The 24741-nt window shown below is 43.3% G+C and overlaps 1 protein-coding gene across 5 annotated transcripts in view; it reads right to left on the bottom strand.

Moving 5' to 3' along the window:
* PIGN (phosphatidylinositol glycan anchor biosynthesis class N) overlaps positions 1-24741 on the bottom strand; it is an 80768-nt gene that overhangs the window by 51175 nt on the left and 4852 nt on the right. For all 5 annotated transcript variants that reach the window (XM_081918174.1, XM_081918173.1, XM_081918171.1 and 2 more), the window contains 11 exons: positions 20707-20952; positions 20018-20139; positions 18249-18347; positions 13780-13886; positions 12895-13019; positions 11102-11232; positions 9858-9974; positions 7568-7608; positions 5366-5425; positions 4116-4208; positions 2257-2312 (listed from right to left, as the gene is read on the bottom strand). In XM_081918174.1, the coding sequence (XP_081774300.1) occupies positions 2257-2312; positions 4116-4208; positions 5366-5425; positions 7568-7608; positions 9858-9974; positions 11102-11232; positions 12895-13019; positions 13780-13886; positions 18249-18347; positions 20018-20139; positions 20707-20933 (1178 nt within the window). In that variant the 5' untranslated portion in view covers positions 20934-20952. The remainder of the gene's footprint in view (positions 1-2256; positions 2313-4115; positions 4209-5365; positions 5426-7567; positions 7609-9857; positions 9975-11101; positions 11233-12894; positions 13020-13779; positions 13887-18248; positions 18348-20017; positions 20140-20706; positions 20953-24741) is intronic.

Raw genomic sequence — 24741 nt, 5'->3', positions numbered from 1 at the left:
GGACACTCCCAAATTCAATCCCTATCTTGGACAAGAAGAGCTCACTAGATGATGATGATGATGGCCTGAGGCAAGCCATTCACTACAAACTTTCAGCCTGGCTCCACTGAAACATGGGGATAAAAATATTGATCTACCTTACAAGGTTATTGTAAGGCTGGCTGACCTAATGCATGCATAGCACTCTTGTGATATAAGCACTGCATGCAATAACGCTAAGAAAAATATATTGGTCGCTTTTTTATTCTAACAGTGGTCTGAAGGCTACTTGTTCATCTCTTTGGGACCAGAGGAACTTTGGGGGAGAGGATCCAGCAGATAACACATTAAATAAATAAAGATCCTAGACTAGATGATCCTCAGGGTCTCTTCTAACTCTAGGATTCTATGAATGTGAATTCTATGACAGCTTCACTTCCTTGATCAGGAATGTATGTGGGTGGGGCTACTTTGTACATTTTAGTCCCCCCCCCTTATTAAAATTCAGAGAGATACTCAAAGTGTTGACTGTAGGGAATATGTTCACTACAAAGGAAAACTGCTTTATAAATTACCATATTTTTCGCTCTATAACACGCACCCGACCATAACACGCACATAGTTTTTAGAGGAGGAAAACAAGAAAAAAAAATTCTAAACGAAACAGCGGATGTATGATTTTTGTGGTTCATGCTGTGGCCACAGACATGTGATCTGACGGTGAGTTTGGAGTAGCCCAATGCAAAAATCCTGAGGATCCATGTGGATCCATGCTTTGTAACCATGTTTTTGCACCACTGCGGCCCCAGGCAACAGTGGGTGTGTGATTTTTTTGGTGCAAGCTGTAGCCATGGAGATGCTATGTGATCTGATGGTGAATTTGGGGTGACCCAGTGCAAAAATCCTGAGAATCCATGTAGATCCGTGCTTTGTAACCACGTTTTATGTGGGGAGGGAAGGAAAAGCACTCAAGGGACAAGGAGCATGCGTGGGGTGGGTGGGTGGAGAAGGATGCTGTTAATAATGCAGAACAGGGGTATAAGAGGAGAAGGCTCCTCTCCTCTCCCGCTTTGCTCCTTTAAAGCAAGCAGGCTCTCTGTCTCTCTCTCCTCCCCACTCAGCGGCTCTTCTCCCGCTTTGCTGTTTCAAAGAGAGCCACAGAGGAGGGAAGGAAGGGGAACCATGGATCCTCTGCTCACGACTGCAGCAGATCCTCCCACCATCTGTAGGCATTCGCTCCATAACACGAACAGACATTTCCCCTTACTTTCTAGGGGGAAAAAAGTGAGTGTTATGGTGCAAAAAATACGGTATTCTCCACAAAAAGTCCTGCGGACCATAGTTCTCAGAGGGAGTTAAAGGAACTGTTATGAGAATTCTGAGCACTCATTCCGAGTTGTAATTCCGGTCATTCTTCTTTAGAATATGCTTTACTATAGATATGGCCATACGTTCTAAGAAGCCCACTCAGCAACTGAGGCCTGGCCAACAGACACTGCTGCCTGTTATGTCTAATATGCAGTATATTAGAACAGTAAACAGCAAAGAGTCATTTGCTGCCACAGCTTTCCTTCTTTCTGAACAGCACCTCATTAAATGTTCAGAAAGGTTCGCAAAACCCCTCTTCTTCCAACAGGGACCTGGTAGCACTCAGTCATTTCTGTGGTTCTTTTAATTTAGAGTGGTTTTAATTGACGACGTCTGTACTACGCTCTTATGGTCTTATTGGCTGGTGTCGCAAAATACTAGGAAAAAGCAGGATTAAATTGTTTGCTGTAAATAGGAAGCAGATGTCAGCTACACAGTCCCCTCGTAATTTATCTCCCATCTCTAGAAGGGGATAGAGACAGGAGCAGTGAGTATTATGCTTGCTCAGTTTTCCCTTTTCTGAGTATCACAGTCCACTTCCTCAAGCCATCTTCCTGAGCCAATAACTCGGGTCTATCTTCTCCTACTCTCCATGGCAATTGATAATAAAATCAGGAGTAAACTGGGGTAAGCCTGCAGCTGGCACTGATATTCATGACCTCCTCTAAATATTTATCCTCACAACACTCCACCATGTCATAATTATTTACATCATATTGGGCCCACCTAGCTCTGCTTTTAAGTGTTTACATTTTCTCAATCCAAGCACTGATCCCACGCAGCCATAACTGCTCTGTAAATATCCCTATCAGTCCGGTTATTCCTTTATCATCAGTATCTGACAGAAAAGCAAAGAGATTTTTAAAAAATGTCATTAAGGAAACGCAGTAACATTGAGGACACCCTTACTTGAATGGTGAAAACAGGAATGAGAGTGTGCTTTTCTTCTTCTGTGCCATCTTAATCTGAGAAAAAACGACAGGTTTAAACAAAAAGCAGTGTACTGTATACTGTTAAGGAAATGAATTACGAAAAATATGGAGATGCATGCCAACCTTCTGCATCTATCATACACAGGATTTTTATTTTTTTATATGCAGCCTGAGCATGTTTCCTCAGACGCAAGCCTCAGTGTTTGGTGAGGCTTACTCCCAGGTAAGTGTGCAGCCCTAAACACAGCCAGTGGGGGAGAAGGATTCATATATATGGTTTGAGAAGGGAGGAGCTTGGAGAGGCACAGTGAGCATTACCTCAGGGTCCTTTGAGTGGATCACTACAGGTCTCTTTAGAGAATGACTAAGGTTACACCTACACCAGCTTTCTTTCCCATAATGGATAAACCCAAATTTAATTTGCTCTGGTGGTGTTCCAGAAAATCCGTGTTATACCTGGTTCTGACTCCTCAAGTGAAGACATCTAGGAGCAATATAGTCCAAAAATGTACCCAAAGAGAGGCATAAGAACCAGGAGCAGCAACTTATGCCTTCCCCTCAGTATAGATGTCCAGGAGCAGACCATTCTTGTGCGACCCACTCTCATCCAGAAAGATACACAGAGAGAGAGAGAGAGAGAGAGAGAGAGAGAGAGTCGTGCCTTGCGATCGAAACCCAGAAGTGAGTGTTCCAGTTTTCGAACGTTCTTTTGGAAGCTGAACATCTGACAGGGCTTCCGATTGGCTGCAGGAGCTTCCAAAGCTGTGCTTTGGTTTCCAAATGCTTTGGAAGTCAAATGGACTTCCAGAACGGATTCCGTTTGACTTCCAAGGTACGACTGTATATCTATATCTATCTATCAATCTATCTATCTATATCCTGCGCTTCCTAAACATTCAGAGAGGCTAAAATTCACACCACAAACTAGATACAGATGCTGGTGGACTCGCAACCTCCATCAGCCCTAGACAGCATGGCCAACAGCCAAGGGTGATAGAAGTTGAAATCCAACAAGCAAACAAGAAGGGTGTACAATGTTAGCCGGGTTCAGGAGGAGTTTAAAAATCTAGGCACATTTTGTAAGAAGGCCCCCTCCTTCGTTGCAATGAAACATACTTCAGACACGTAAGAGGTCCTCTTTTAATGACCTTAAAGAGCAGATAGGCACCTATGGGAGCTGGTCTCTTGGTCTGAAACAGATGAATGGCTTGAGTTTGGGAACATTTGGTTTTTCTGCTTTCTTTGGCATGTACCAGAAGCCATATGCACAGATTGTAACGGGAATGCTCCAAACCCGGCTGAAGAGGAAATGCAAACCCCAACTCTGCAAATGCTGGCGATTCAAGTCCCAGTTGCTTGAATAGGACCCGTGCCAGCAGAACACTTTGAGGATTGCCAGCAATAGTCATTAGCGAGATTGGAATTCAATTCCAGGACCCATCTGACCCCGCTGGTAGAATGCATTGCTTTCAGTGGCAACAATTCACACTGGCTAGCCAGAGTTTGTCCCTTAAACTCCTCATTCTAATACAGAATTATACACAATACCACAAGTATCGTGAAATATTTACATTTCTCCTTAAGTCAATGAAAAGTATCAAGCTGTTACAGTAAAAAACAGATGCAGGGATTTAAACTAAAATTACTTGATGCTGCTGCTTCTTATTTATAAATTCAACATCTTAGAAAAATTCTTTTATTGTTTTAAATTGCAGTCTTAAGTATTTAAATGCACGCTCTCGCTCTCTCCACTGTAATAGCTTTTATAAGTTATTTTTCCACTGCATGTATTTAGAAAGACATGTGACGTTTGCATTTGAGCAATATTTCATTTACCTTAAATTGTTCAAGAATCTGAGCAGCATTCGTAAACATACTCTCTGCTTTAAAATGAGCAGTGTTGTTCAGGTACTCCAGAGGTAGACTCCCCTGAAAAAGGCACCAATAACCCATGTTTTATGGACACATTGTGGATAGCTCAGTTGGTTAAGAGTGTGGTGCTGATAACACCAAGATTGCAGGTTTGATCCCTGTAATGGACAGCTGCATATTCCTGCATTGCAAAAAGTTGGACTAGATGATCCTCTACAATTCGAAGATCCAATGAAGCCAAGACTAGAAAAACATGTAAGCAGTTTCTGCGGGGAAACAGAAATTGCTACTCTACAGTACCAAGTCATTATATACCGAAGGGCAGCAGGATCTCACCTACCAGTCTCTCCCTTGCCCCATGGCCATGACCCCACACCACTGGCATCACGCTGACCCATCACAAAAAGAGAGAGCAACATGCTTAACTGACGTGAACCACGCCCCCAGGACGCATGCCAGCCACGACCCCACCTGCTCTCCACCCCCTGGTGCCAGAGCATGAAGAAGAAGAAGAAGAGTTTGGATTTGATATCCCGCTTTATCACTACCTAAAGGAGTCTCAAAGTGGCTAACATTCTCCTTTCCCTTCCTCCCCCACAACAAACACTCTGTGAGGTGAGTGAGGCTGAGAGAATACAGAGAAGTGTGACTAGCCCAAGGTCACCCAGCAGCTGCAGGTGGAGGAGCGGAGACATGAACCCTACACCACCAGAACCCTACACCACACTGGCTCCACCACTGGTGATATGTTAAGTTTAATTATTAAAAATATTTATGCCCCCATTTTTCCTTGCAAGGGTTGTTTTATGTGTGCCGGCATGGTTGCTGGAGAGCAAACAGGCAAGACCCCCACTGGTCTTTTCAAGGCTTTATTATCTGTGCAAAACATACACAGTGCAGAACGTCTCAATTCCAAGTCTGCTCAGTCACTAGCAGAATCTGGGAGTGGGCCGTCTTTAAACTTTCCCCAGCAGAGCAGTCTTTTGACCCCCATCCTACACCTCCCCTCTCTGCACGTAAACCGACTGCGCAGAGAGGGCGTGGGCAAAGGGGGACCTGCCTCCTCCCCGCTTTGCTCAGGCTCAGTGTTGCAGCTCTCTCTTGCATCCTCCGACTCCTGCATCCCTTCCGCACTGGAGGCTTCCCTCAATCAAGGATTCTAATTGCATAACCAGGAGAAGAAGAAAAAACCCAAAAACTAGCATGCATCTTACCACAGAGTTCAGGGGGAAAGGGACTCCAATAAGAGAAGCCATCAGTGGTGCTATATCAGCCTGCGGAGAAAAATACACTCAGTTTAAGGCTGTGAAGCGAAGTGCTGTAAAAATAGTAAAGGTAAAGGGACCCCTGACCATTAGGTCCAGTCACGGACGACTCTGGGGTTGCGGAGCTTATCTCGCTTTACTGGCTGAGGGAGCCGGCATACAGCTTCTGGATCATGTGGCCAGCATGACTAAGCCGCTTCTGGCAAACCAGAGCAGCGCACGGAAACACCGTTTACCTTCCCGCCAGAGCGGTACCTATTTATCTACTTGCACTTTGACGTGCTTTCGAACTGCTAGGTTGGCAGGAGCAGGGACCGAGCAATGGGAGCTCACCCCGTTGCGGGGATTTGAACTGCCAACCTTCTGATCAGCAAGCCCTAGGCTCTGTGGTTTAACCCACAATGCCACCTGCGTCCCGACTGTAAAATTACAAAGTCGAAAAATCCGTTTTGATGTAAACAAAGTGTGAGGTCCTTTAAAACTTGCTGCAGATTTTAGGTCTTCGAAATAATACTGTCCACGTTTTACTGCTTTTAGGAAAATTTAAATGTAGGTCAGTACAGAAGGGAGATAAACGTCACGTAATGCCTGGAACAAGAGGGGTTTTGTGCTTTTGGCAGGGGGAGGCAGGCACAAGGCGATCAAAGACGCACTAGGACTGAATGCTGCCTAGGACCTTTGCAGACATAATGTTCTCAATCTTCTAACTGCGGCTGTGCAATGGGAAAAGTAGCAAGGGCTCTGCTCTCCAGTCCAGCATTCAGCATCCCACAGTGAGCCTCTGCAAAAACGATAAGCAGGATGTGAAGGCAATAGCTCTCGCCCACAGTCGTTCCTCAGCAGCTGGCATTCAGCAGCATGCTGCTTCTGATCTGAGCCACTGAGGTAGCCATCTTTCTCTTTTCGTTTTTACAATTCATTAGAGCACAATTTTATTAATTGAAAGACTATCAGCTCCTGCCAACCTAGCAGTTCAAAAGCACATCAAAGTGCAAGTAGATAAATAGATACCGCTCCAGCGGGAAGGTAAACGGCATTTCTGTGCACTGCTCTGGTTCGCCAGAAGTGGCTGAGTCATGCTGGCCACATGACCCAGAAGCTGTACACTGGCTCCCTCGGCCTATAGAGCGAGATGAGCACCGCAACCCCAGAGTTGGTCACGACTGGACCTAATTGTCAGGGGTCCCTTTACCTTTACCTTTTACCAGCTTTTAGTACAGTTCCATGCAGTAGGTTCAATACAGGTGTACAGCAGCAGCAGACAATCAATGTCATATATAAAGAACAAAAGCTTAGTCCGTTAAAGGGAAAGATTAGAGTGGAGGTTTGTATGTGTTTTTGCAAGAGTAAGAATAAAGCAAGAGATAAAATAAGATGACCTAGGCTAGGGTTGCCCAAATTTTTTCAAAGAGGGCTAGATTTGATGAAGTGAACATGCGTGAGGACCGACCAAAGTTGTTGAGCTTAAACTGCCACAGGGGCCGGATGAGGTCCCCAAAATGGACTTTGAACATGCCCAACCTAGGCAATGAGTCAAGCTTTGTTCAAATCTTGAGTTCTCCAGAGCTTTTGCTTGTTTAAACAAATTCTATGCAACCATACATTGTGACATTATGTTAGGGGGAAACACTATGGAAAACGAGAATTCTGACTGGAATGATGTACCCATCTTATAATAATAATAATTAATTTGTACCCTGCCCATCTGACTGGGCTGCCTCAGCCACTCGGGGAAGCTGCCAACATACAAATATAGAAAACACAACAAAACATTAAATAAATGTTCCATGAGTTGCCCCGTTAAAAGGGTTTGCAAACCCAGTTACAAACTCTGAGTGTTAAGAGTGATCCTGATTATAGCGTTAGTGCTGGCTGACAGTAACATTATGCCATAGGTGTGATGGAACTGAGGCGGAGTTTTGCCCACAAAAGGGAAATGAAGTGTTTGGCATGCTTTCAATCTCTTCCCTCCGGTTAGCATATTGAAAATGTTGTCATGCCTGCCCAGTTCCATATTGATCAGAACAAATAAAATCAAATTACCTGGCTACTTTTTAAAAAATGTTTTTGCTATCGCCATAAATCATTCTCCCACCTGCATGTCTTGTGGTAGCTTAAATTAAAGACAAATGTTAACCAGCTGTAAGGTACCTGGTTGACATCTTGCCGCTTTAAGGTCTCCAGTTTCCAATCTACAAAAGGATAAACAGAGAATTAAAGACCATTTGCGACACAGGCCTAACCGACACGAACAGATCTGAGAGGGAAATAAGCCCTTTGAGGCCTAATGAGTTGTTGGTCTCTTCTGCTCCATAACACACTTTTTTGCTGCTGAAACGAGAGTCATGCTTTGCCTCAGAACAAAAATCTAAGAAATTTACTTAAAGTAAACTATTTCACCTTTTTAAAGCCACAGAAAGACAAATTTTAACTACTTACCAATGTATCAAGTTTTGAAAATGAAGTCAGAGGCATAAAACTTCGAGCCACTTTAAGATCCTACCCTGCTCCTATCCACAAGTTTTAATTTGTATGCCACTTTTCCATACGTCAAACCATACTCAAAAGATTTTACATAATTAAATCTGTGCCATAAACTAGATATAATGAGCACTCATATTAAGAGTGCTCTGTAGATTGATAGCTGTAGTCTTATATATATACTAACCGTTCATGCTCTTTCACTCTTGTCTAATGTTCCTAACCCTTCTTTTAGACTCCCTTAGCTTCTTTTGGATTCTTATAGACTTTTATATATACTTTCTGTTTTAACTCCTTTTAGTTTAGTTTAAAAACAAACAAACAAACGTTTTTAGATTTTAAATGATTGTACCCCTCCCTCCTTATGCTGGTCTACGATTGTAATAAAGATTGTTGTTGTTGTTGTTGTTGTTGTACATAATTAAAAACACACAAATGAAACACATAAATGAAACTCATAAACACATAAATGAAACACATCAAAAGGTATACAACTGTAATCAAACGATTTCCATGTAAATCATTATAAGAACTAGAAATAAAGAGATAAAAGCTTAATATCAATAACAGCAACACAACAACAAGAGTCACATAATATCTTGGGCTTAATAATAATAATAATAATAATAATAATAAATTATTTCTACCCCGCAGATCTGGCTGGGTTTCCCTAGCCACTCTAAGCAGATACCAATGAAACCTTTGGCTGTGCATGCAGCACATAAGCAGGAAGTCTTCCAATAATTAGTTTCCCATTTTTATTTCAACTGGGAAAGTATGGTTAACAGGCTAGGTAGATGCCATGCTATGAAGCCAATTTAAATGCTTTGGATCAAGCCATGGTTTGAACCCCAGTTTCCAAGCTGAAATAAAAACAAAGCAAAGCTACAACTAAATTTTCTGGGTTTTGGGTGGAGAAAAGATTGTGTGGACAATTGGGTCTGTCCATATCTTGACCCCAGGCCACATTTCTTCAGCCTCAGGCCTCCTCCATCAGTAACGTGAGTTCAAATTACCCACCCTACTTTCTGGATAGTTTTATAAGAATGTATGTGAAGCAGTTTGAGGTCTTAAAATAAAACACCACAGCCCCTTGGTTATATTGTTTGCCTTTTCATTTTATCATATTTATCATAAATTATTATTGTTGTTTTTATTAATTATCCCTCATCTGCATTGTCCTACTATATAGAATGCTCCAAATGTGTTTCCTCATTAAAAAAAAGTCCCTGGTAAGTAAATGTGGAATTAATTTATCTTATGATTTACTAATGGCATTTGGTAGTACAATGGTACCTTGGAACTAGAACATAATCCATTCCAGAAGACCGTTCGACTTCCAAAACGTTCAAGTTCTGAGGCGTAGCTTCCAATTGGCCGACAGCTAGGTTTTTGCACGGCGGAAGCCATGTCGGACGTTCGTGTTCCGAGGAACATTCAAAAACCAGAGCACTTACTTCTGGGTTTTCAGCACTCGGGAGCCAAAACGTTTGGCAACAGAGCCGTTTGAGTTCTGAAGTAGCATTGTACACAGTGAAGTTCAGTAGGCTTGGATCAGATGCCTGCATTCATATCCCTGGGAAGTCATGAAGCGACTTCTGTTTTCTGATAAATAAACCAATTTACCTGTGGCAGCTAAGAAGATAAAATGAGGGACATGGTGCCCTCCGGACTACAACTCCTATCATTCCCAACCACGGCCCATCCTGGCTGGGGCTGACAGGCGTTGAGGTCCAACAAACATCTTAATGGTGCCAGGCAGACTACCCCAAGATAAAAGGTTATTACGCCCCTTGTATTTTAAAAGCATACAGAAAAAATATGACCCGCATATTCGAGAAAAATAGGTGCTGGAATTCACCATGAACCCCTCCCTTGTTCCTTTATTGCCACCTGAGAGGTGCCAGAACTGCGTTAAAAGGTAGATGTTGCATCTGAAAAGCCCTGCCCACACATCTACCTTTTAAAAATGTGTCTTCATACTGTTGCGAGGCGACTTTTTGTGGAGAGTTGATTCCTGCTCCCCAAGCAACGAGTGGTGTTAATGTTTCTGACGGATGACCAGCCCCATGAACCCCTAAAAGAAAACAAAGTTAGAATTACATCATAATGAATTGCTGCCCCTGCAATGGGCCTTAACATAGAACATTAAACCATTAAGATTGTTCCTTTTAAAACATTTGAACTTGTCTAGTGTTACCCACTCATGAACCTCAGAGGACGCCTAATGTGAAATGGATGCGTCAAATGCTGCACTTCTAGTACCTCCGGTTAAGAACTTTGCTTCAGGATGAGAACAGAAATCATGCAGCAGCGGTGCAGCGGGAGGCCCCATTAGCTAAAGTGATACCTCAGGTTAAGAACAGTTTCAGGTTAAGAACGGACCTCCAGAAAGAATTAAGTTCTTAACCCAAGGTACCACCGTACAAGTTTCTCCTGCTTCCCATTTAATCTGCACAACAACCCTATGAGGTAGATCAGGCTGAAGGACAGTGACTGGTCAAAGGTCACCCAGTGAGCTTCATGGCTGAGTGGAAATTTTAACCCCGGTCTCCCAGGGCCATGTCCAGCACTTTAACCACTGCACCACACAGTCTCAGGTTTTTGCTGGATTTTCCAATTTGCTTTGTAATTTTGTTTTATAGGGGTTGGGAGGGGGTTGTGTTGATGTGTGCCTTTTTAATAGGTTATTGTATACTGCCCTGGGTTGAGCTGTGGATTACAAATGCAATAAATCATAAGAATTCTAACCAAATGCAAACGATATCCTTACATGAGAAAGATGCAAAGGTATTTCTGTTCCTAACACATTTTGAGTGGTGGGACACTCTCTTTATCAAACGCTTCTTACTGCTTGGGTCACCGAAGCAGACTTTGCTGCTTGACCTCTCTCCTCTGACCTCTCTTTCTATCACTTCACAGAATGTGTCCAAGAAAAAAAGGAAATCTTTGGCATTTCCGTATATAAAGCAAAGAGTTTTCAATAAATTAACTAAAACCGGGGAAGCAATCTGGGGTTCTTTTGGATTAAGAAGCCAACTTGAGTGGATGGGTACATTCTGAAGTTATATTAATACTTCTGAGGAGAATCACCATGAGAAAGATTAATTTGGGGAGGGGGGGTGTAAAGGCAGCCTTGGTGTTTGTCTGCATTTTAGTAGTGAAGGCGCATGAAGAAAAAGGTCATGTTTTCAAAATCCTCACCCCAGTCTGTCATTCCATGGTCTGAAGTCAAGATGAAAGCTGTGCTGCCATCATTTCCATAAAAATCCTCAACCATCGAAACAATTTCTTTTACACCTTCATCAACTTTCCTAATATTGTTCTTGTATTCTCTGGAGAGGAGAGAATAGAGTGGAATGTTTTGACATGATTATAATAGAAAATGAATCCAGACATTCATTAAGGCAAGAGGCTTGAGTTACAAGGTGATCAAGCAAAGCGGAAAAGAAAAGAAATGCAAGAACAAAGATTAAAGTTTTCTATTTAGTTTCCATATCAATAATATCCCCTTGGTAAATTACACGAGAAATCTGGATCCAATACACTCTATCCAATTAGTTTTTTTAAAAGTTATCTCCTGTGGTACAGGCAGCCATGATACAACTGGAGATGCATTTGAAAGTTCAGCTGACGGATTCTTCAGCACTCTCTCCTTTTCCCAACACTAATGTAAAATTGCAAAATGACTCTTTGCCTATAAACCCAAGGAGCCCTGGGAATCATAGTTCTAAGAGGGGACTCGGGACTCTAAAGCAGGCATAGGCAAACTCGGCCCTCCAGATGTTTTGGGACTACAACTCCCATCATCCCTAGCTAACAGGACCAGTGGTCAGGGATGATGGGAACTGTAGTCTCAAAACATCTGGAGGGCCGAGTTTGCCTATGCCTACTCTAAAGGAATTTATCAAACTACATTTTACAGCTGCAGGGGAGATGTCAAGGTGGGGAAGTGAGATACAGTGGTACCTCAGGTTACATAAGCTTCAGGTTACAGACTCCGCTAACCCAGAAATAGTGCTTCAGGTTAAGAACATTGCTTCAGGATGAGAACAGAAATTGTGCCCCGGCGGCGCGGCGGCAGCAGGAGGCCCCATTAGCTAAAGTGGTGCTTCAGGTTAAGAACTGTTTCAGGTTAAGAACGGACCTCCGGAATGAATTAAGTACTTAACCCGAAGTACCACTGTATTGTATTGTCTGGGATATAGCCTTCTTAACAGCGGTGCCACAATTATGTAGCACCTTCTGCAGAAAAAAGACATTGTCCAGCTTCAGGCATTTTTGTTATGGCGGATCTCCTGCAATGGTAACACGGCTCGTTTTAAAAACAAATGTAAAAAAATATTATGTGCAGGGTTTTCAGCAGTTTTTATTGCTTGATGCTAAAGTTCTACAGATTGCCGTAAGACTTTTGTTAGGAATGCAATTAAGGGTTAAACTACGCCCGCTGGAGTCCCTACAACAGTTACATCAAAATGTGGCTGCAAGCCCTGAGAAATGTGAAAGGGGCTGTAAGTTGTAAAGCGGAGCTTTTTCTTCACCCCCTTTCTCAAACAGCAGTCTCTGCCCCACTCCCTTCTGTGCTCTGACGCATGAAAACCTCACCAAGCTTCTCCCTTAACCACAGGCCTGGATCCTAACTTTCTGCTTTGGGAACCATTGAAAAGTTTGCTGCCATTACGATTAGAAAGGCCACTATGAAATATGTTAACTAAATGCTTGAAACGCTGTATTAGCATAAATGAGTACGTTTGCCTACTTTTCCAGAGTCGTCATTTCAGGTTTAAATACATATATCACAGGAGGGATTTACATGGATGATACGGAAATATTAAAGTGACATTTTAAATTTCAGAAAGGGTATGACCCCCCCGTTCTAATTATGCATCTCTAAAGTACTGGTTTAACTCCCTTCCATTGCTATCAATTGCACTTAAAGCTGCTTAACTTTGACGGGATCTGCTATATTTTAAAATACACATATTAATGCACTGTACCTCGAATGAGGCCGATGAACATGCCCGTTTGTGTCTATCCCCAATAAGTGCAGGAAAAAAACAACTTTCCGCTCGTGCAGTTTAGAAAGCAATGTTTCCTTGTTTCTGGCAGAGCGGAAGAAATCCTAGATAAGAAAAGACAGTTATAAATTATCCTGAGAGAAAGCAGATATCCAAACTTCTAAAATTTCACATTTTTGTTTGATGCCACCAGCATGTACACAGAAAATCGTCCCCCAGTCCTAGTCCCCCGGATTCTTGCTTCTGGAAAGAGTCAGAGCAAGGTGGAGATGTCTGATAGCAAAGACAGAGAGGTCAAAACCAGCACCTTAAATCTGACCCTGTACTCCACCGGGAGCCAGTGCAGCTGGAAAAGCACTGGGTGAATATGCTCCCAAGGCAGAGACCCCGTGAGGAGCCTTGCTGCAGCCGCTGGAGTTTCTGGGACAGCTTCAAGGGCAGCCCCGCGTAGAGCAAATTACAGTAGTCAAGCCTGAGGGTGACCGTCGCATGGATCACTGTGGCCAGGGCAGGGCAGGAAAGGTAAGGGACCAACTGCTTGACACGGCGAAAGAGGAAAAATGTCGCCTTGGCTGTTGTTGTAACCTGCGCCTCCATGGAAAGGAGATGCTCAAAGATGCTCGCTGCTGTGGCACAGGAAAAATGGCAGGTGCCACGGCAGCAAGCAGCACTAACAGGCTGGCTCCGGGCTGCTGAGGCTGCTGCTGCCACGTTTCCCGGGGACAGATTTGCAAATCTGGGGACATTCCGGGGACGCAATTTGTCCGGGAACAGATTTGCAAATCTGGGAACTGTCCCCGGGAACCGGGGACGTCTGGTAACCCTAAACTAGTTACGGTAAGCAAAACAAAGATGTTCATTTACCTTAACATGGTCAAAAACCCACGTGTCTAGCAAGCTGGCATCTTCTGTTCCAAAGTCCTCCTTTTCAGCTTCATAGCAATGAGTGTAAACATGATCCCCAGTTGCACCTTCAAGGGGAAAAAAAGTAAAGGACCGCTCAACTTAAATGTAGGAAGGTTGTTGTTGTTGTTGTAAACATAAAACAGTTAACCATATGAAGCATGTGGGTGGTATTTTACTCTTAAGGAAGCCAGAGACACACACGGTATTGGGATTCAGATGGCAACCTGCTGAGAAGCAGACAAGTACACAATTCTGCTGAGGAGGTATGTATACCTGTAAGGCTTCCGTTACTGATAGTTGGTGGTAGAACTCAGCTCTTATATAAGAATCGGTGGAATCCAAAAGGTCAGAATGCAATAGGGTGTTGTTGTTTTTCAGCGGACATTCCATCCAAACTTATTGATCCTGAGTTACGGGTCAACAAGGTTTCAGAATTCCAGTCAGAATCTGGCGAGTGGTTAGAAGGTTCTGACTGGAGGAAACAAAAGGGCAAGCTCTGTACTGTTTAAGAGTCTGTCGGACAGTCTTTGGGAGAGTGGTGTGGAGAGATTAATCAAGGAACTAAAGAAGAGGCAAGAAACAAGCCTGGAGAGAATGTCTGCAGCCAAGAGCAGTCGCAGACAGGGGTCTTTGTGGGAGCAGACAAATGATGGACAGACAGAGCACAGAAGAGGAAGAAGCAAACTCCCCAAGGCTAAAATTTCTGAAGTCAGAAGCCCAGAAGGTCTGCAGGGGAGAGGGAGACTTCAGCAGTAGTCCTGCAGGACAGTTAAAGCCAGTAGCTGGCAGTTAAGCTGAAGAAACCGTCTCTATGCAAGCAAAAAAGTCTTAATAACGCCTGTTAACGTAACTGTATGGAAGAGAACCTGCATAGAGAGAGGACCTCAGGTGCAGACCTTGAAAGAGTGGAGCAAAAACCATTTGACTTGGATCCAAGATTCCACAATACAAGCACAAGGGTAACTTGAGTAATGGTTTGGTACAGGGGTGGGGCAGAGAACAATTATATTTAATGATGATGATTTACTTATACCCTGCCCATCTGGCTGGGTTTCCCCAGCCACTTTGGGCAGCTCCCAACAAAATATCAAACATCAAACATTAAAAAACTTCCATAAACAGGGTTGCTTTCAGATGTCTTCTAAAAGTCAAGTAGTTGTTTATTTCCTTGACATCTGCTGGGAGGGCGTTCCACAGGGCGGGTGCAACTACTGAGGAGGCCCTCTGCCTGGTTCCCTGTAACCTCGCTTTTTGCAGTGAGGGAACCGCCAGAAGGCCCTCGGAGCTGGACCTCAGTGTCTGGGCTGAACAACACCTCCTTTAAAGCGAAAGTGATGTAATTAAAGAGATTGAAAATCCTTAAAACATTCAGCCAGTCCTGATTTGGGTAGTTAAAATTTTAACAACATATTCCAACATTATTATTTTTTTCTTCTCACTTGCATAAAATTCCTCATCACCTCTTGACTACCCGGCGAGTAATTAAATAGAAGAATACTTTAAATGTTACTTTGCTTGGCATTCATAGAATGGTAAAGGTAAAGATAAAGGGACTCTAACCATTAGGTCCAGTCGTGACCGACTCTGGGGTTGCGGCACTCATCTCACTTTATTGGCTGAGGTAGCTGGCATACAGCTTCCAAGTCATGTGGCCAGCATGACTAAGCTGCTTCTGGCGAACCAGAGCAACGCACGGAAACGCCATTTACCTTCCCGCTGGAGCGGTACCTATTTATCTACTTGCACTTTGATGTGCTTTCGAACTGCTAGGTTGGCAGGAGCTGGGACCGAGAAATGAGAGCTCACCCCGTCGCGAGGATTCGATAGGCAAGTCCTAGGCCCTGTGGTTTGACCTGCATCTTATTTTAAGCGGCGAAGAGTCTGATGACATTCTGGTGTTCTAACACAACTACAGCCACTCTTTTCTTAAAAAAAAAAAAGATAGAAACAAGAAGCAATTTGACATAGATGCTGGAGAAATGGCTCGCTATTGGTTCAGATCTTCATGTGTGGAAGGTGACCCTGTGTGGACTCTCAATGTCTAGTGTATGTCAATGCTTGCAAAAACCCCTATCCAGGCAGAAAAGAGCAACCACACAAACATGGTCCCTTTCCAAGCAGCTGGACTGTGGGTTGAGCAATATGGTGACCACTTTGGGGGATTGCTTTAGGATGGAATTACTCCCAAGAGACTGTGATCTACTCCCAGAATAAAAAAAACTGGCAGTGATCTACCCATTGTCATTGGAGGGAGGAGGAGTGTGCTTGGGGTGGGTGGATTGCCCAGAGTTGTTGAGCTACACGATAAGGATCCCGCAATCTACCAGGATAAGCCAGGGATCTACCAGTAGATCACGATCTACTGATTGGACATCCCTGTGATATACCATACCCTGAGTTTCCACACTAATAAGCCAATTAACCCACCCAAGCCAACGGCAACTATGTACAGTGTAGAACTAAAGAAATGTGACTCTAGAAAATGTGAAAACCACGGCTAGAGCGAAACAATTGAACAGGAAGGCTGCAATCCCTTGTCATATCCTTCCCAATTTCCTGCTGAAAGAAAATATATACTCCGAGGAGAATGAGCTGAGCCTAACCACACAAAATACAAGATACGTAACAGAGGATATGAAGAGAAGGGGGCAGTTTCAATTGCTGAAGATTACAAGATTCAGTAAAACCCGAACTAATGCCATATTTTAAATCCCTTCTGTCAGTTCTAAAATGGTATTGGGGAAGACGCATTGAGGTTTATCACATGTAGGTAGAGCAGCACATATTTTCTTCTCCCCAGGGTTCTTCTGCATCATTTACACAGCTCAAGGATTCGCCATTTGTCACTCCCATCTCCTACCAGTTACTTACTATTCCTACTCTTAGGTCTCCACGGCACAGAGACTGCCCTTCTGGAAGCCAGAGTGATGACATTCCCATTCAAATGCTTCTTTAATTAGCTGGCATGCACTGTTTTGCAAAATGGAACATTTCAAGGAAACAGATACACTCTGTTTCTAAGCCCCAAGAGAAACACAAATATTGAGAGCAAGGGCTCATCAAAACGCAGGGAAAATTATTTCCCAGACTCGATGTTCAACAAGAACCAGGGGGAACAGGGGAAGAGGAGAGGGGGAAGAGACATAGCTGTTAGAAGTTCAGACTGCAATATGTTATAGCCATAAGATGGTAATTTAGAAAGCTCTTTGCAGACTAACCAGGTCAGATTGTGTCCAGTACATAAGATCACAAAGTGCACCATGGACAAAGAATTAATGGCTACGCTCCTTCTGAAAACACTAAATTCAGTTACTGAAGCCGTATTTCTTTTGTTCATGAGGCCAAAGAGCAAGCATCACAAAAACCATTTGAGCTGGATCCAAGATTCCACAATACAAGCAGAAAGCAATGGTGCCCTCCTATGAATAAGCAGAAATTTCCATCTCTTCCAACCCTTCCCCCTGAAAACTGCTCTAGAATGTCCACCAACCTTGTGAAGCCAAAATTTCAGAGCTGTAAAGAAGCAGGCTGCGTAAACGGTCAACCCTTCTGCTCAAGTGGCAGTGCCATCTGCTCACACAAGATCTCTTGATCATTGTATATTGTTGTTGTTGTTTAGTCGTTTAGTCGTTTCCGACTCTTCGTGGCCCCATGGACCAGAGCAGGCCAGGCACTCCTGTCTTCCACTGCCTCTCGCAGATTGGTCAAACTCATGCTGGTAGCTTCGAGAACACTGTCCAACCATCTCATCCTCTGTCGTCCCCTTCTCCTTGTGCCCTCCATCTTTCCCAACATCAGGGTCTTTTCAAGGGAGTCTTCTCTTCTCATGAGGTGGCCAAAATATTGGAGCCTCAGCTTCACGATCTGTCCTTCCAGTGAGCACTCAGGGCTGATTTCCTTAAGAATGGATAGGTTTGATCTTCTTGCAGTCCATGATCTTCTTGCAGTCCACATTGTATATTAGGGTGCATTTAAAAAAAAATAGCACCCTGTCACCCTGTTCTAGATAGCATTACATCTACCTATTTTTAGACAGATACACAAACATATGCAGACAACATATGTAGATTTATTGCAGGCATCCCCAACCTGTGGCCGTCCAGATGTTTTGGCCTACAACTCCCATGATCCCTAGCTAACAGGACCAGTGGTCAGGGATGATGGGAATTGTAGTCCAAAACATCTGGAGGGCTGAAGATTGGGGATGCCTGATTTATTGGAACATCAGCAAGAAACCACAGTACATTTTCAAGAACAGAAGCTCTTCATTTGGAACATGTTTGTGACCCTGTGCGGTGTTGCCACCAACCAAAGCGTGATTTCCAAATCTTCACACCCCACAAAGCACTTCCTCTGGATATTGCACTTTGTAGTAAAACTTTTGATACTTTGTAAATGATGCATCGCTAAGACTAAAACATGCTTACCTTTAGCGAACATGGGCAGAATATCTGGACTTCCCCAGCTCCACGTGTATTTACTTTCGTTGAAAACGGAATCAAACTCCACTGGGTTTTCTTTCCATCCTGTTAGGGAGACAATTGTTACTGTAGTAAGGGCGATAACATGAGTTTGGATACACTGTTGAATGGAATTAAAGCTAGCATGCACATTTTGAATGAAGACCAGCACTTTTAATGAGCACTCAAACACATCTGTTTCACCAGGTGAGCACATCATGGGAAACCACAATTGGCTTCAGCATTCCAACACATAACACAGTCAGAAAAATATGCAAACATACAGATATTGCATCTTACAGTATACATGCAGCCTGCCCGAAACAGGAGTTGCCTCAGTAGATTTTCATGTATGAAGCAGTTCCTAAGAGCGCAGGATATGTCCAAAGCGGTTTATGTCAACATATTCCACAAATAACTGGAGTACCAGTTACCCACTTTAATACCATTGTAAATCTCACAGAAAGTCCAATGCGCCAAGTATTTTGCATCTTGCTTCCCAATGAAATACTTTAAACAGCAAACCAAATTTTGTTTGCCTTTTCTCAGACCCTGAAGAATAAACTCCACTCATTCCCAAATACCTATGCAAAACTGATAATGGTTAAACGTTGCAATCCTATACACAAGGAATAAGTCCCCAATGGGATTACCTTCTCAGTAGACAGGCATGAATGTTGTCACTATTCATTGTTTCAGGTGGCCAATGAACCTTGAAAAATTAGCCTTCAAAATGATACTAATTACAGTTCAGCCTAAGCAAATAGTGCACGCAAAAGCTTCCATAACTTTCTCACACCACATAGAAAACGGAAGAATAACAGATATATGCCAACTGTCTACTATGCCAAAACAAAGTTTTGAGTGACCACAACGCTAATCAGAGACCTGGTAGCAAAGTACAAATCTCACTCTCACATTTTAGACTTTCAAATTTACAGAGCTTGGGGGTATAGGCATGGATCCAAAAATAAGATAACTCAGGAAAGTCCATAGAATGAAAGACTGACACACCCACCCACCGAAAATCATTTCCAAAGGGTCAGAGGACATCTTACACACTATGGGATATAGTAAGGGGTCTGCTGAAAGAATTGGCCCAAATTGGGAGGACCTCTGACCCCATACCCTACAACACACATTGGTCAGGAGACACTACCAATCCTCCACTGATACTTTTTGGTACGAGTTAATTTACCTTATGATACAAGTTATTATAATTTTATAGTTAGTGGCTGTAACGGTTCTAGGGGTTGCTCGTGCGTAAGTTGTCGCCACTCCTGGCTAGGTTACCTGGGTGAACCCTTTCTGTCTGGACAGCCTCTCACCCGTGGCTGTCTCAATCGCTGGCAGAATCCATCAGTGGGCGTTTCTTGAACTTCTTCCAGCAAAGAAGTTCTTTGACGCCTAGTCTCCTCCTACTCTCCCTGCGCGGAGGTCTTCTGCGCAGGGAGAGTGTGGGCAGCGGAGGACCCGTGCTCTCCCCGCTAGTCTCTGGCGAGGAGTCCTGGAACCCCCTCGCCGATTCCCCCTCCTGCCCCCCTTCTCCACTGGTGCTACGCTGATTTCCTTCCCCAGCAGATGGGCTGCCTCTCTCCCTACTGGGACCCTCTCCGGCATCCCTCTGGAGCCTTCCCTCCACCTCTGGCTCCGATGGCAGTTCCCTGACAGTGGCCAAATATTCTAAAGCTCAGCCTGTTCATCCAGACAAAATATTTTATGGATTATCAGCATACCTCTTGCAACAGCACTGACATCTTCGTAAAATCCAGCTATGAGAGCGACATGGCCAGGTCTTGACTCTGTTGGAACGTGAGTATGAGATACTCCCCAGCTGCCTTTGGTTAACATGATATTCCTGGAAATAAGACACAGTGGTAACGCATGCAGTTTTTAAAAACCAAATCCATGCCTGTAAGGCTCAAAAGGAAAAAGAACAAACAGTGGTCCCACTGCTTAGTTTAAGGAAGCACTTCCACACATTCAACAATCACCATTTCTAAAACTATAAGATTCTATGGCTTTTCCTAGAGAAAGACTCTAATTAAATGTTACACGGATTTTACAGTTTCACAATACAAATCACAATGTGCCCGGCGTTGGGGAGGTTATCACATCCTTCACTGATCCCTTTAAAAGTTGGGATTAAGATAAAATAGGGGTGGGGAGAAATCTTACAAGGAAGTAACTGGCACTATTTAAAATATTTAAAATAAGAATGACTACTGGATAACCAAGTATATGAAGTGTCTTATTGGTCAAGTCACATTTTTAAATGGCAAAAATAACCTTTTCTAGTTGCAAAATTCGGGCGCAGCAGTGCAAAATCCCTGTCCCATAGCTAACGAGATTTTTTTAAACAATAATAATCTCGAAGGATTAGAGTTAGAAGGATTAGGGGAGTATCATAACAAGAGGAATATACCTAAGGTAAGGAGCATTAGAAATACCATCGTCATCCACTTCATAAAGCGAATCTGCACGCAGACCATCGGCAACAAAAAGTACTAAGCGCTGTGCAGGTGGTGGCAGGGGAGTCTGATGGGGAGTCATGCCGTGGACCAGAGGAGAGGTGAAGTAAATGTCAAAAATGGAGATCAGGAACACACAATGTACCAGGAGACCAGTCGCTACAAAGATCTGCATATTCATGGTGATGGGTTGTCCAGCACTGAAAGAGCAAAACAATTCCAGATGAGGCAAGCGATAGTTTGCTGCATTCGAAGTCTGCATCTGATTATATGTTTTGTGCATTCTTCAGTTTCATAGATAGATTTGTTTTTCAAAAAATTAATTGATTGACATTAGTTACAGAAGACTCTGAAGTCTGGCATGTGCCCCACTGTGACAGGTGGTGACATCAAGCCTGTCAAAGCTTCATAACTCAGATCTGTTATCTTTAGACTATCTTTGGCTTGTTTCTCAATGGTATAGTTTTGGGGTGATGCAAAGTCGAGAGAACAATGCAATTCCTCTGTGATGCACTAGCAGAGGAAATGCCATAGCCTGCTGACCTAGCAGCTCGAAAGCACGCCAGTGCAAGTAGATAAATAGGTACTGCTGTGGCAGGAAGGTAAACGGTGTTTCCATAAGCTCTGGTTTCTGTCATGGTGTTCTGCTGCACCAGAAGCGGTTTAGTCATGCTGGCCACATGACCTGGAAAGCTGTCTGTAGACAAATGCCAGCTCCCTTGGCCTGAAAGCGAGATGAGCACTTCAACCTCATATTCGCATTTGATTGGACTTAACCGTCCAGGGGTCCTTTACCTTTTTTTACCTCTCTTTATGTTCTAGAGAGAGTCAAAGCCACTACATTGTCATGCGAGAAATGTATTCAGTAAGGCTGGTGTGGAACTTAACCCCATCTGCAAGCAAATCAGCCACATCAACCTTGGGTCAGAGCTGGGTGGAGGCACCCAAGCTGAATATACGCAGTTAATTGCTCTCAAGTCACCAGTCCAAGCAGTGGCGTAGCGTGGGGGGTGCAGGGGGGGCCGGCCGAACCGGGCACAACCTCTGGGGGTTAGGAAAATCCACGGGTTAGGGGGCGCAAATCCATGGGTTAGGGGGCGCAAATTACTTGCCTTGCCCCGGGTGCTGATAACCCACGCTACACCACTGAGTCCAAGATCCATCGGCTGTATTTTCTGCAAGATATGAATGAGCTCATACACTCCCCCGGCCCCACTTCCTCCTGCATGGCTGGAAGCAGGGATTGGGAAGCTTTCACTTTCTCTTTTGGTTAATGACAGCTTGCTATGTCATCCGAATACAGTGGTACCTCGGGTTACATATGCTTCAGCTTACAGACTCCGCTAACCCAGAAATAGTGCTTCAGGTTAAGAACTTTGCTTCAGGATGAGAACAGAAATCACACGGTGGAGGTGTGGCGGCAGCAGGAGGCCCCATTAGCTAAAGTGGTGCTTCAGGTTAAGAACAGATTCAGGTTAAGAACGGACCTCCGGAACGAATTAAGTACTTAACCTGAGGTACCACTGTACAGAACTGTGGTTCGCAATAAGTATGGTTAATCCAAACAAGACCAGCTTCAGAAATCGCAATGTTAAGTTAGCACATTTGAAACTAACCAAACTTAACGTTGCGACTTCTACAGGTGGCTTGTTTAAGCTAACCCTAGTTAACATTAGCCATAGTTTGCTGGGTTCGGACAACATGGCACGACACAGTTAAACAGAAGCACAGCAAGAAGCTTCTGAATTCCTCCCAGCTGCATAAGAAGGCAGAAAGATAGGATGTGCAAGCATAGGAAAGGAGAAGGCTCATACACATGTGAACGTTAGTGGGATGTTTGAATGCAGCCAGTGGACTTGAATCCCCATTGTACATACCACCATTCCTTGCAAAAGGTTTAACTTGAGAGAGAGAAAGAGAGAAGCAACAGAGCAAAGAAAGTTGTATGAAGAAGACACTTCTCCCCAGACAATTTATTACTCCCTGACAAGAGTACTTCTTTCTTCTATTTCTTTCATTTATATAGGCCAGGCATGTCCAAAGTCTGTTTCAGGGGCCTAATCCAGCCCGCTGGTCAGTTTAATCTGGCCCCTGTGGCAGTTTATAAGTAAAATCCTAAAAGAGAACTCAAGAACTTCAATCCTTAAAAAAGGTCAATAACTTTGGTTGGACTCCACGGCCCTTCACTTCATCAAATCTGGCCCTTTTTGAAAAAAGTTTGGACACCACTGATTATAGGCCAATCTATTTTCTGAGAAGATCTGTGCCTGCTATAGAACCTGTAGTCTTCTGCTGAATCAGGTCCTCCAAGATGAATGGAAATGTCAACATAATGAGGCAAAATGCAGACCTATTTCCCCCCAAAGCCACCATATCCAACACTGCCGCTCTTTGAACATTTAAAACTCACAATACTTGGGATGCTGAGATTGTCTTTTATTTTTAAAAGATAGAGAAAAAACTAAATATAAATATTTATGAAATATGCAACCATTTGTTTCCTATTCCTATTTATGCTTTCAATATTCGGAGAAACATATACAAAGTGTTATGCTGGTGTACAAGTATATTTAAAAGCGTCAAGGAATGACAGTAAAAATACTTTAGTCATTTCTTTCAAAAGGAGCGTGCTCCAGTGAGCATTATATGCCTGTTGTATATAATTTAAGAGAATCTAATGAAAATGCGTTTTCAGTAAGCATGTGTCATGGCACGTGTATTACAAAGGGGTATGATTAGCAGCTATTCTTTCAGCTGACAGGATTTTTTAAAATCAAAAATGTATTCCGTAGTATTTAATTTAGACTGTCAGAGAGATATGAAAACAATTCATCCATAAATAAATTGAAAACAGGAATAGTTTTATGGAAAACTATTAAGTTGACACAACCATATTGTTCAGCACTAAGGACGCCCCTGTATGTTAACCAAGTTTTGAGCTAGAATAATACTTTCAGATTTACTTTCTTTCATCATCATATACAGATCATTTCAACAACATTAAAATTCTGTACCACTGCTACTTCCCCCACTCCCTGCAATGTTCTAGGCATAATCATGTGGTCTTCCCCCCCCCCCCGCCTTTGATTAGGTAAACGAGCATGAACAAATTTGCATGATCCAAATAATCTGTCGTATAATGCAGCTTATAAGACATAATTTCCATAGGCTTTCACATTTAAATGTGTTTTGGTAACTTGTTCATCTGTTTAAAATTACCATACAGTCAAGATTTTCAATGAGCGTTTTGTACATTACAATAACAAATGTCATCTGCTTTAAGATGTAAATGTGGCTCAGCAATGCAGAAGCAAACCTAAGGCAAAAAGCTCCCCGCCCCCCCCCCGAGAATTGAACGTTTTATTGTCAAGTTAACTCTCTGCACCAGCAATCCCTATGCAAAATCTTGAAGGGATAAATATGATTATCTGCTGTCCTGGCTTGTAGGTCACAAAGCGTCTTAAGACTCTTTTTAACTTTCTGCTACACTTCTTAGATGGCAGGGTGGGATATTCAACTTCGCCTCTGAGGCACCCTTGATAACATGGCATAGCAAGGCCTGGAAGTTATTCTCATTAGCACAACTCTGAATTCAGCTAAGAAACAATATTTTGCTGAAAAGGTCCATAAAGCTGCAGATTAAAAAGGAATATTGAACACTAACCATGAACGGGCCTTCTAGGTTAGGACAGGGATGTTGCAGGTTGTATGGCTGGGACGCGCCAAAAGCAGAGCCATGAAATTTGACAGATTTCCTATTCTTTTCCTCTAGTTTTGCTTTCCGTTCCATCCATGGCCAAGCATAAAGGCACCCCCTCCAAACACACGAAAACAAGATGAAACTGGGTGACTGTGTTCCTCTGAGGAGAGAATGTTGTGTGGAGCTCATCTCCCAATGGAACCATCAGCTAAGGGACATAAGATCTAATTGGTAGTGTGGAGGGTTGAGGACCAAGCGGCCTTGTAAACATCTGCAATATATGTGTTTG

Source organism: Podarcis melisellensis (assembly GCF_964234715.1).
Source record: "Podarcis melisellensis genome assembly, chromosome: 7".
NCBI lineage: Eukaryota > Metazoa > Chordata > Lepidosauria > Squamata > Lacertidae > Podarcis > Podarcis melisellensis.
This window is presented reverse-complemented; position numbering and strand designations above follow the sequence as displayed.